At 40.6% G+C, this 12,881-nt stretch overlaps 1 protein-coding gene across 3 annotated transcripts in view; it reads left to right on the top strand.

The window, feature by feature from the left end:
* Nucleotides 1–12,881, top strand: part of CAPRIN1 (cell cycle associated protein 1) — a 43,225-nt gene that overhangs the window by 18,494 nt on the left and 11,850 nt on the right. For all 3 annotated transcript variants that reach the window (XM_062196322.1, XM_062196321.1, XM_062196323.1), the window contains 7 exons: nucleotides 2,156–2,394; nucleotides 2,490–2,572; nucleotides 6,040–6,177; nucleotides 8,569–8,621; nucleotides 8,698–8,784; nucleotides 10,797–10,952; nucleotides 11,033–11,141. In XM_062196322.1, the coding sequence (XP_062052306.1) occupies nucleotides 2,156–2,394; nucleotides 2,490–2,572; nucleotides 6,040–6,177; nucleotides 8,569–8,621; nucleotides 8,698–8,784; nucleotides 10,797–10,952; nucleotides 11,033–11,141 (865 nt within the window). The remainder of the gene's footprint in view (nucleotides 1–2,155; nucleotides 2,395–2,489; nucleotides 2,573–6,039; nucleotides 6,178–8,568; nucleotides 8,622–8,697; nucleotides 8,785–10,796; nucleotides 10,953–11,032; nucleotides 11,142–12,881) is intronic.

Here is a 12,881-nt window from a genome sequence, read left to right as displayed (position 1 = left end):
CTCAGGATTGTACTTGGAACAGTATTTGATGCATAGCCAATATATTTCAAGCAGTTAATGTTACTATTATTTATTTTATGTAATTAAAGGAGGAAAATTTTGATAATTTGCCTGAAAAGCAAAAAAGATAATTAACACCCAATCTTAGTCTATCTTGTGCTGCTGTAACAATATCTGACATTGATTAAGTTATAAAGAACACGTTTCTCTGTTCTGGCGGCACTGGGAAGACGAAGGCATCAGCATATGGCAAGGGCCTTCTTTCGGCATCCTTGCATGGTAGACTATGGAAAGGTAAGAGACAGCAGACCGACTTCTGTAAGGCCTGCCCCGTTTTGGTGGCATTAATCCATTTATTACAATGGAGCCCTTTTGACCTAAGCACCTCCCAGAAGGCTCTACTTCCCACCACTCTTGCGCTGTGAGGATTGGTTTCTTTCATACGAATTGTAGAGGACATGTTCAGACCACAGCATCCAGATAGGGATTTGTTCCACTTAGGTCAGAGCTTCAGGCTTGAACCCTGCTCAACTTGAACATGGGTCATAAACACAGAGTTACTGTGATACCTATTTCTGATGCTACTGTGACTGAATAAAGATCCTGTATCCTCTTTTGCTTCTATTTTAGAATTTTGGTGTTTTTAGGAGCTTTTGTTTGGTTTTTTTAACTTCTTTGGCAATGCTTTTATTTAACTGTGAGCTTCTGATAAACTTTCCACAATTACTGAACAACTTTTTAATTTTTTTTAAAAGATTGATTTATTTTACTTGAAAGAGTTATGCAGAGAGAGGAGAGGCAGAGAGAGAGGTCTTCCATCTGATGATTCACTCCACAGATGGCTGCAACAGCCGGAGCTACGCCGATCCAAAGCCAGGAGCCAGGAGCTTCCTCTGGGTCTCCCATGCAGGTGCAGGGGCCCAAGGACTTGGGCCATCCTCCACTGCTTTCCCAGGCCACAGCAGAGAGCTGGACAGGAAGTGGAGCAGCCAGGTCTCGAACCGGCGCCCATATGAGATGCTGGTGCTTCAGGCCAGGGCGTTAACCCACTGAGCCACAGTGCCGGCCCCTATCAACTTTTTAATTTTTATTCAAGGTTTCTTCAGTTTAGCTCCATCTTCTCATCTTCTTTTTCTCTTTGAACTGCTCATTTAATCTAAAGTGGCTTCCTTTTTTAAAAAAAGAACCTGTTTATTAGAACTCTTATATTTTGGCTCACTCTCAAAGGCCTGCAACAGTTGATTGAGCTGGAATTGGAGTCAGGAGCTGGGAACACAATCTGGATCTCCTAAGTGAGACAGGAAGCTTATTACTTGAGCTGTCACTGTTGCCTCTCAGTTGTCTTTGACAGGAATCTGGAGTTAGGATCTGGTGCTGGAAATTGAATCCTGGCACTCAAGTGTGGGACATGCACATCTTAACAACTAGGTCAAATCCTCACTTCTCCAAAGTTACTCTCTCTATTATTTCTTTTGTGTTTTTTAACTTCCTTTCACATTCATGCCTCTTTTTCTGTTTCTTGCCTCTAGCTACCTGTAAAAACCTCTCTACCTTTAAACCACGATCCTCCAAGATAATCTATCTTAGATGTCTCTTTCTTGAAAGCTTCCCTTAAGAGTCTCATTTAGGTCTCTCTCTACTCATATATATTATTTGTCACATGTTGCTAAAATACTGTGTACCCACTCTGGTGCCAATGTAGATGTCTAGTTACTGCAACCTTCATTCCTTCAGGTTTGCTTTCCCCATTCCTTTCTTTATAGGTTTCATTTGTGTCTCTTTGTCTTTCTCTGTCTCAGTTCATCCTACTGAACCTGAGGAAGGGTAAAAGCACAACCATGGCTCTCGGAAAGACTGACCTTTGCATCCCCAGACTGATGCTAAAAATAAGGAAGGTAGAAATACTTGAGTTTGGGTAAAGTTATCCCTTCAGACTTCCCAAGGTAGACAAGACCATTGGGAAAAACACTATGTTTATGCCTGGCAGCGTCCTGTTATTCATAAAAACAAATCCGTTTTAGTCACTGTTTTCAGTATATTGTAATGCCTTTCCCATATCAGAAGTGGATTGTTCTGGGGTGTGCTGACTCTGTGAGTCAGTAGGAGTACTTAAAAGTTAGAACTTTGAATATCTTATGTTTATATTCTGGTGCAGATTCAGAAAACAATAAAGAAGACAGCTCGTCGGGAACAACTTATGAGAGAAGAAGCCGAACAGAAGCGTTTAAAAACTATACTTGAATTGCAGTATGTTTTGGACAAATTGGGAGATGATGAAGTGCGAACTGACTTGAAACAAGGTTTTAATGGAGTGCCAATATTGTCTGAGGAGGAATTGTCTCTGTTGGATGACTTCTACAAGTTGGTAGACCCTGAACGGGATATGAGCTTGAGGTATAGTGGTATTTGATAATACAAATTATCTAAACATGTCTGAAGTTGACTACTAGAAAGTAATTAGTACGCTGTTAAATTATTATTGTTATAAGGTTGAACGAGCAGTATGAACATGCCTCCATTCACCTGTGGGACTTGCTGGAGGGGAAGGAAAAATCTGTATGTGGAACAACTTGTGAGTATTACAGATAAGTTTGATTTGTAAGTAAGAATCTTTAAGTAAAAAAAGGGGGGAGGGAGCCCGGCACTCTGGTGTAGCAGGTAAAACCACCACCTGAAGTGCCAGCATCCCATATGGATGCCGATTCGAGACACGCTGCTCCACTTCCAATCCAGCTCTCTGCTATGGCCTGGAAAAGCAGTGGAAGATGGCTCAAGTGCTTGGGCCCCTGCACCTGCGAGGGAAACCAGGAAGAAGCTCCTGACTCCTGGCTTCGGATCAGTGCAGCTCTGGCCGTTGCGGCCATCTGGGTAGTGAACCCTCAGAAAGAAGACCTCTTTCTCTTTGTCTCCCTCTCCTTCTCTGTGTAACTCTTTCAAATAAATAAGGATTCTTTTTTAAAATTAGTTTTTCTACTTAAAAGTCATTTTTTAAAAAGATTTGTTTATTTGAAAGATTTACACAGAGATAGAAGGATAGAAAGGCGGGGGGGGGGGGGGGTCTTCCATCTACTGGTCTCCCACGCGGGTACAGGAGCCCAAGGACGGGCCATCTGCTGCTGCTTTCCCAGGCCATAGCTGAGAGATAGATCGAAAGTGGGGCAGCCAAGGCTAGAACTGGCGCAGATACGGGATGCTGGCACTGCAGGTGGGGCTTAAATCTGCTGCGCCACAGTGCTGGCCGGGAATAGATTCTGACCTTTGTTACTTAAAAGGTTTAATTAGATAGATTTTTGAACATATTAAGGTAGAAGTTTATGATTTTATACCTTGCTCTATTTTTAAAGCAAAATTGAATTTAGGTTAAATAGCAAAATTTGAAATAACATTTGCTTTAAGAAACTGGGTAAATCAAATGAAATGGTAATGATTTTCATGTGAGAAATCATTTTCTTGGCTTGTTAACTTTTATTGGGGTCCATGTTTCCTTATAAAAATATTTTGCTTTTTGCTTTTGGTTATGTTGCAAATGTGTGTTGAATTTACCATTTTGAGATTTGATGAGGAGATAATTTATGTGTGTATAAGCTTGTTAACTTGCAAGAGTAGTTTTATGTTTGGTGATTAAGATTTTATGAGCATTATTGAGGAGTAACTAGGATTAAACCTCTAAGCTTGTACTTTGTATTGTTATTTTTTTGCCTTATCTCGTTCCTACATCTGAGGAATGTAACATCTTTATAGCTAATGGAAAGGTACTAAGTATCCAAATTAGTGTTTTTATGTACATTTAGATTTGTCTTAAGTTTTGGAAAACAGTTCTGAGTCTTTGAAGTGAAGTAAGGAAAAATATGAACTGTTCATCATTTAAAGAGCTGTTAGTAATAGGATTAATTCTATGATACTTTGGTACAGTATGGAGTCTGAAGTTTTATTTTTTTATACAGTGACCTCAGAGAATGACTCTGCTATGTATCTACTCCACAGGGCCAGAAAATTGAGAGTAATTCTTTATGTGCCTCCCACCTTACTATACCAAATTTTGTTTTATTTACCTTATAAATATTTGTTGACTTTACTTTTGTCTGATACAGTCAGTCAATTTATTGAGTCTGCTCTCTGTCCGGCTTTAACATCTTTTAGTGGCTTCATTTCATTTTTTTTTTTTTTTAAAGATTTATTTATTTATTTGAAGGGCAGAGTTACAGAGAGGTGTAGAGAGAGAAAGAGAGAGGTCTTCCATCCACTGGTTTACTTCCCAATTGGCCGCAACGGCTGGAGCTGCGCTGATCTGAAGCCAGGAGCCAGGAGCTTCTTCCGGGTCTCCCAAGTGGGTGTAGGGGTACAAGGACCTGGGCCATCTTGTACTGCTTTCCCAGGCCATAGCAGAGAGCTGGATGGGAAGTAGAGCAGCAGTTGGGACTCCAACCGGCACCCATATGGGATGCTGGCACTGCAGGTAGCAGCTTTACCCACTACACCACAGTGCCATCCCCTCAATTCTGTTTTACATGCACCTTAACTATAAGGCCACTCTTGGTCTGGCCTTCAGGATCTCTGCAGCTTTATCTTTCCCTATCCTTTTTTTTTATTCTTTGTGCTTCATCTATTGTGGCATCCTTTCCGTTCCTTGTATTTGACAACCTTCTTTGTTCAGGACTTTGTAAGTTCTTTTTTTTCTTCCTTGAAACACTTTTGCTCCCCTCTGCTCATCTTTGGTGTCTCAGCTCTAGTAGTACCTACTCCAGCAAAGCCTTGTGTGGTCTCACCTTGATGTTCTAATGCCTTATACCTCTCGGTCTTCCTTTCCACAAATGTAATTTTTACTATCTTTGTATTTGATACTTGTTCTGTCAGATGAAGCTTAGTGAGGGGGGAAATAATAGGTCTTTTCCAAAAAGATTTTTTTTAAAAGATTTATTTATTTCTTTGAAAGGCAGAGTTACAGAGGCAGAGAGAGACAGAGATAAAGAGATCTGTCCACTGGTTCACTCCCCACATGGCCACAACCGCCAGGGCTGGCAAGGTAGAAGCCAAGAGTCAGGAGCTTCATCTAAGTCTCCCACTGGGTGACAGGGACCCAAGTACTTGAGCCATGATCATCCTCTCAGGGTGTACTGCTGATTCACTCCTGAAATGGCCACAATGGCTGGAACTGTGCTGATCTGAAGCCAGGAGCCAGGAACTTCTTCTGGCTCTCCCACGCAGGTGCAGGGGCCCAAGGACTTGGGCTATCTTCTAACTGCTTTCCCAGGCCATAGCAGAGAGCTAGATCGGAAGTAGAGCAGCCAGAACTCAAACTTGTGCCAGTATGGGATGCTGGCGCTATAGGAGGCAGCTTTACCTGCTATGCCACAACGCCGCACCAATACTGTATAAATATATATATACATATATATATTTAAAGATTTATTTATTTATTTGAAATTTTGAGTTTCACAGAGGAGAGGCAGAGAGAGAAATAGAGGTTTCGCATCTGTTGGTTCACTTCCCAATTGGCCGCAACAGCCGGAGCTGCGCCGATCTGAAGCCAGGAGTCAGGAGCTTCTTCTGGGTTTCCCACATGGGTGCAGGGGCCCAAGGATTTGGGCCATCTTGTACTGCTTTCCTAGACCATAGCAGAGAGCTGGATCGGAAGTAGAGCAGCCAGGTCTTGAACTGGTACCCTTAAGGGATGCCGGCGCTTCAGGCTAGGGTGTTAACCTGCTGTGCCACAGCGCCGGCCCCTACTATATATTTTTATAGAACTTTCTGTATCCCCAGTGTCTAGTACATTGCTCAAAAGATAGTTTATGTTGGGTGATATTTATTGAATGAATGTTGTCAGCTTTTATTTTGACTGATAAAGCACATAAAATTTAAACAGGTTCTTGTTTCCTGTCATTCTAGTCTTCAGCGAAATTTAATCTTTTATGTGTGTATATGTTTTAAAAGCAGTGATTAGATGAGTTTTTCTCACTACAATATTTTCTAGACTGTTGAATCTTTTTTAAGCTAGGCATTGTCATATAGTCTAACATTATAATTTATATTCTTTTTTAGATAAAGCTTTAAAGGAAATTGTTGAGCGTGTTTTTCAGTCAAACTATTTTGACAGCACCCACAACCACCAGAATGGGCTGTGTGAGGAAGAAGAGGCAGCCTCAGCACCCGCAGTTGAAGACCAGGTAGCTGAAACTGGTGAGTATGTAGGTAGATAAGAGCTTTAGTTTAGGGTCCTAGTTTTACTTTGCTACAAGTTTAAGCTATACATTTATTTACTTATATATGTACACTTAGATTTTTAAAGAAACTAAACCATAACAAAGTATCAAAACAAATCACATCAAGAATATGTCATCAGTTATTTGTCCTACTGATTTTAATCATGGTTAATAAAATGACAGTTTTCTTGGTATAGTATTTCAGGGTGTGAGGTGGGTGAGGGCTAGTTGTAAGGAGTTTCAGATTTTTGTGTGACGTGCCCAGGTAGACTGCTGTTTATTTACCATGCCAGTATATGGTGTGAACAGTGTGAGTTGTTTTTATCATGGGAAGATTATAACTCCCTAATTTTGAATTACAAATTTCTCAGTGACAAGGTGTCTTTCCTAATTAATTTTAATAAGTAGTACAGCAGTATTTAATTGGAAACTAAGTACTTTTATAGCTTATAAGTTGAGTAAAAGTTTTGAGTACAATTGGAAGCATTATTGGTGCCTAATTTTGAAGTGTCTGAAAACATGAGTTCTACAGTCAGACTGTCTAGATTAATGTCTTTGCTTCAATACTACAAACCATGTTGCTTAGAGCAAATTACTGAAGCTCTCTGTAGTCAGGTTTCCCATTTGGAATCAGTATGTGAAGTATGTATACAGTGTCTAGCATGTGGTATGCATTTTACAAGTGTTGGCTATTAGGTTGAACCCAAAAGGGAAGATTTGCACATTGGTGGAAATTTAAGAGTTGGGGAAAAACATAAGGCAATACTGTCCCCTACCCACTCGCTTTGCTGTCCTTTTTACTACCTTTAGGAAGTAAATTGAACTGGTAAGATTTTAATCTGTATGTTGTCTTGCATTATTACATAAAAGAATAAAGGATTTGAATGTAGTTGCTCTGTTTACATTATACATAATCTACAATACTGTTGAATAAATAATATTTATTCTGGAATAAATATAAAAAATTCTAAATATATTACTGTAGAGTAAGTGTTTGGGCTTGTGTTGGTTCCACGTGGGAATCCCTGTCCTCTGATTCCAGCTTCCTGCTAATGTGTTCCCAAGGAGGCAATAGTGATGTCTCAAGTAATTGGATTCCAGCCACCCATATGTGAGGCCTGCATTGAGTTCTTGGCTCCCAGCTTCTGCCATATGACTGTTGGGGGACATTTAGGGAATGAACCAGTGGGTGGCAGTTTTCTCTGTGTCTCTGCCACCCACTTCTCTGACTGGGCCGGAGCCGTGGGAACACAATCCACTTGTGAAACAGGAACTCAGTTACTTGAGCCATCATTGTTTTTCCCATGGTCTGCATTGATGGGAAGTTGGAGTAAGGAACTGGAGCCAGAAATTGATCCCAGGTATTCCTGTGTGGGCCACAGGCATCTTGACCACTGCATTAAATTCCCACTCACTGAATTGTTAATTTTAAAAAAGATTTTTTCCATTTTTGCATAGTTTTTAAAAGTGACTGTATTTGAAAAAACCATTTTCTTAAAAAAATTGAGAAGCAGAAAAGGAGAGATCTCCTGTTTTCTGGATGCCTTTAACTGCTGGGGCTGGGACCTGGGATCTCAATTCAGGTCTCCCATGTGGAAGGCAGGAACCCAACTACTTCAGTCATTAGCACTGCCTCCCAGGTTCTGAACTAGGAGGAAACTGGAATTAAGAGCTCGAGCAGTGAGTGAAGCCCAGGCATTCTGATGTGGCACGTGGGTGTCCTGACCCGTGTTTTAGCTGCTAGGCCGAACGGCAACCCCAAATAAAGTGCATTTTTAGGACAGTTTTAAGTGAACAGCAAAATTGAACAGAAGGTATGGCGATTTCCTCATGTACTCCCTACTTCCATGCTTGCATAGCCTTCCTCGTTCTCAGCATCCCCAACCAGAGTTGTGCTTTTTGTTACAATTGATCAACTGGCCATGGTATGTCACTATCAGTTTACATTAAGGCTCACTTTAGAAAATAAATTCTACTTATTTGAAAGGCAGAGTTACAGAAAGGGGCAGGGAGGGGATCTTCCATCTTCTGATTATTCCCCAGATGGCCACAGCAGCTGGGCCTGGGCTAGGCCGAAGCCAGGAATATTCGGGGCTGAAGGACTTGGGCCGTCTTCTGCTGCCTTAGGTGCATTAGCTTGGAGCTGGTTCTGAAGTGGAGCAGCCAGGACTCCAGCCAGCGTCCGTACAGGATTCTGGTATTGCAGGCTGCAGCTTAACTCGCTATACCACAGCACCAGCCTGAGGGCTCACTTTTGGCATTGTACATTCTATGGACAAAGGAATAATGACAGGTAGCTACCATTTTCTTCTGTAGAGTACTTTCATTGACGTAAAAATCTGTTTTGCATCGATTTTTAATCTCTTAGAACCCGAGCCAGCTGAAGAATACACTGAACAAAGTGAAGTTGAATCAACAGAGGTATGACTTTGATTTAATGCAACTTTACTTCTCTACCTTTCAAACAGATGTCTCAAACATTTACTTTGCTTTGCAGTATGTAAATAGACAATTTATGGCAGAAACACAGTTCAGCAGTGGTGAAAAGGAGCAGGTAGATGAGTGGACAGTTGAAACGGTCGAGGTAAGAATTCTTTTTATTGCAAGGTTGACATTTTTGTCTCTCCTGAGGACAAATTGTTAGTCTTTTGTGTTATTAGTACATTTATTCTTTATTATAATAATAAACTAATTTTATAAGACTTATTTATCCCTGTGGGTGCTTAATAGAATTGCTGCTTTATGATATGAATATTTAAGTAATTACACAAAGTATTCTGTTGTGACACCAAGTAGCTCTGTATGAAAAAAATGAGCTGTCATATGGATGGCCTTCAGCAAAACCCACCATGCGGCGTGGCGTTGGAAAGTCCTTGTGTCTCCTAATTACTTTTGGCTGCCAGGCTCTAGACTTCCTCTAATGTTTCTTGCTATTGTCTCTCAAGTTATAGTAAGCCTTTTTTTTCCACATCCTTATCCCTAATTCAATGGCGCCCTTCATATTTTCCTCCATTGATTGCTCTCAGACCATCCTATTCGTTGTCACGAATTAATTATTATTGGAAAACTAGCTTTGATTAAGTTACTTGTGCTTGAAGCTCTTTGCCGGTGTCTTGTTACCCAGAAGATAGAGTAGAAAGTCTGATCATTTGGTTTAGCTTTCCTTTTCCTCTTCTTTCAGGTGTCTTCCCTTATACCAAAAAATAGCTTTTGGTTATTTGAGAAAAATATGCTTTTAAAAATAATGTTATTGTATCTGGGCTGCTCTCTAAAGATGTAAGTGTGTCAGAACCTTCAGCTCTGTTGAAGCACCAAAATGCACTATTGATAAATTGAGTGAAGGATTGGACTGTTACCAGAAAATACTTAGTGTGAGAATATTCTCCCGTGAAACCCTAACAAAACAGTGAATATTTGTTAAATTAAGGAATATGGTTCAGAAATGTTATAGGAGGGTTAGGATAGAGAGATCAGAAAGAGCTATATGTGACTTATGTAAGAGGTATAGAAACCTGTTGGGCCCTAACTATAAATAGATAGGGTCAGTCTAGGTAATCAATACTTGTTAGCATGGATAGAGAAATAGAATTGAATTACTAGCATATGTTTTATTTTTTTTCTTTTAAAGATTTCTGTATTTATTTATTGAAAGAGTTATAGGGTGGGGGATAGTAGGGGGAGTGAGAACAAGGTCTTCTATCTTGGTTCACTCCACAAATGGCTGCAGTGGCCAGGGCTGGGCTAGCAAGAAGCCAGAAGCCAGGAGCTTCGTCTGGGTCCTCTAAGTAGGTGACAGGGGTCCAAAAATGCCCATGTTGGATGCTTGAATGCCGGTGTTGCAGGTAGCTTTACCTGCTACCCCGCAATGCTTGCTCCTTAGCATATGTTTTGTGGAACATTGGAAATGAAAAGTATGTATTGTGTAGTAGGAAAATATTGAGATGTAACATTGCTTTGTAGTTAAGTAGTTTGTGTCTTATTTGAGGGAAGAACATAGTACAGTACCTAGCATTGTGCCAATATATTTCCTTCTTACTATCTGGTAGGTAAGCCTTTATCATACTATCCACCTCTGATCCTTGGAATTTTGGAGCATCTCAAAGTCAATAGCAGGCCTAATTAATTGGTTCTCGTGGTTCACCAGTTTATTTAGGTAGCAATTTTTAATCTCTTATTTATAAACAAAGAAAGGTTACCTGTTCAGACTCGATAGATATGACTTGCATAGGTGTAAAAGCTGCACAAAAGAATATCAAGAAAAATTAGGACTTCCCAGCAGAGATAGGTCCAGTTAGAAGATGTAATGATTGAAGCAAAACACATTGTTTTAGAAAGAAGTCTTTGTTTGAAAGCAGTCTATAAAGTAAAATCTGAAAAGCCACATAGTGACCTATACAGAGAATTGAGAATACTTGAAAAGATGACATTGCTGGTCAAAATGTTAAATTTGTCATGATTGTGGCCTGGGTAACGCTATTAAAGCCTGTTCTGTTTACAGTATAGGTGGCATATGTAGTCTGGGTAACAGTTTTAGCAGTAATGAATGGAGCTCTTTTCTCTCTTCTCTCCCTTTCCCTCCCACTTCTCCCACCTTAGGTGGTAAATTCACTCCAGCAGCAGCCCCAGGCTGCATCTCCTTCAGTACCAGAGCCGCACTCTTTGACTCCTGTGGCTCAGGCAGATCCCCTTGTGAGAAGACAGCGAGTACAAGATCTTATGGCACAAATGCAGGGGCCCTATAATTTCATACAGGTAAGTGTTTTTTACTCAAACCCTAATTGAAGATTTAAGTATTTAATAAATGGAACTAATTCCATTATATCTTAACATAGGATTCAATGCTGGATTTTGAGAACCAGACCCTTGATCCTGCCATCGTATCTGCACAGCCTATGAATCCAACCCAAAACATGGACATGCCCCAGCTGGTTTGCCCTCCAGGTTAGTAATGGTACAATTTAATGTAAGAGAGAAAGGGTAGAGACCAGTGCTTGCTTGCTTTCTTTTTTTTTTTTGACAGGCAGGGTTAGAGACCCCCCAGATGGCTGCTAAGGCCGGTGCACTATGCCAATCCAAAGCCAGGAGCCAGGTGCTTCTTCCTGGTCTCCCATGCGGGTGCAAGGCCCAAGCACTTGGGCCATCCTCCACTGACTTCCCGGGCCACAGCAGAGAGCTGGGCTGGAAGAGGAGCAAGCGGGACAGAGTCCAGCACCTCAACCGGGACTAGAACCCGGGGTACTGGCACCGCAGGCGGAGGATTAGCCAAGTGAGCCACGGCGCCGGCTGAGACCAAGTGCTTTCTTACATACAAAGTTTGTGAAAGTTAATTTTACTCTTTGATTATGTGCTTATCTTTTGCATCTGTATCTTAATTTGATCTTTTTCCTTTGAGTTCTGTTTATAGTTTTAAAAACTTTTATTAGCATACAGAAAAATGAATGCAAGTTCTATGAGTTTTCACAAAGTGACTACACTAGCACCCAAATCAAAATAGCACATCATCAGTACTCCAGAAACCTGTCTTGCTCCCTTTTAGTCAAGAGTTACCATGTCCCCTAACTCCATGGTAACTACTTCCTTTTAATGCTAGAGACCAGCTTTGCCTGCTTTTGTAGTATTTATATAAGTGAAATTTTGCTTGACTTACAAAAATTTTTTTTTATTTCTTTATTTGAGAGGCAGAGAGAGGAAAGCACGCAGAGAGAGGAACCACTGGTTCACTCCCCATGTGTACGCATATGGGGCTGGGCTGCAGTTGAAGCCAGGAGCTGGAACTCAATCCAGGTCTCCCACATGATTGGCAGGAATCCAGTTACTTGAGCCATCACTGCCATCTCTCAAGGACTGCATTAGCAGGAAGCTGGAGTCAGGAGCCAGAGCTGGGTATCAAACCCAGGTACTCCTATATGGGTAGTGGCGTCTTAACCACTAGGCTAAACGCCCACCCATGCTTGACTTTTAAAGTGCACAATTAATCTAGGAATAAAATCAATAGAGGTGTCTTTTCTTTGGATGCTTTTAACTTTTCAGGAGAATTTATGAACATTTTATTATCTTAAATAGATGAGAAACAACAAGAAGTGAGTAAGGGAATTCGTACGAGGAAAAGGGAACAGATAAGCTACAAGACAGTTGTAGTTTCAGTCTCCTGCTGGTTTTTCACCATTTGATGAAGCAGCGCTAAACAGACCTCGTGCCTTGTATTGGGTTAAGTGGACTTTATCTGCAAGACCGTTAATAGTTTTGAATCTTCTTGGTTTTTTTCCCCCAGAATATGTCAGTGTTAGTAGATGTAGATTAAGTAATGTATTTAATGTTGTATAATTTTAAATGCCATAAAAGAAGTTGTCGAATAAAACCAATTTTAATAACATAGTTAATTTGGTAAGATAGTTAGGTAAATGAATTGTGCCAAAGCCAACACAGGTAACACTGACATGATCTGTAAGACTGTTTAGTCAGGAGATGCTGAGTCCATTAATATGTGATTTCTGCGTGACTTACCAAAGATATTGGTTATATACTTAAATATGGTTGAGAAGAGAGTTAGGAGAGGGGTAGAAATTACCAATAAGATACACGCTGACTTGAGTATAGGCTTAACAGTATAGGCTTAACAGTTCCCCCTGCCTCCCATGGAAACATTTGAAATTACACTGAAAGTTACGTTAAAATATTAAT

The sequence above is a fragment of the Lepus europaeus genome, chromosome 7, assembly GCF_033115175.1.
Source record: "Lepus europaeus isolate LE1 chromosome 7, mLepTim1.pri, whole genome shotgun sequence".
In the NCBI taxonomy this organism is placed as follows: Eukaryota; Metazoa; Chordata; class Mammalia; order Lagomorpha; family Leporidae; genus Lepus; species Lepus europaeus.
This window is presented reverse-complemented; position numbering and strand designations above follow the sequence as displayed.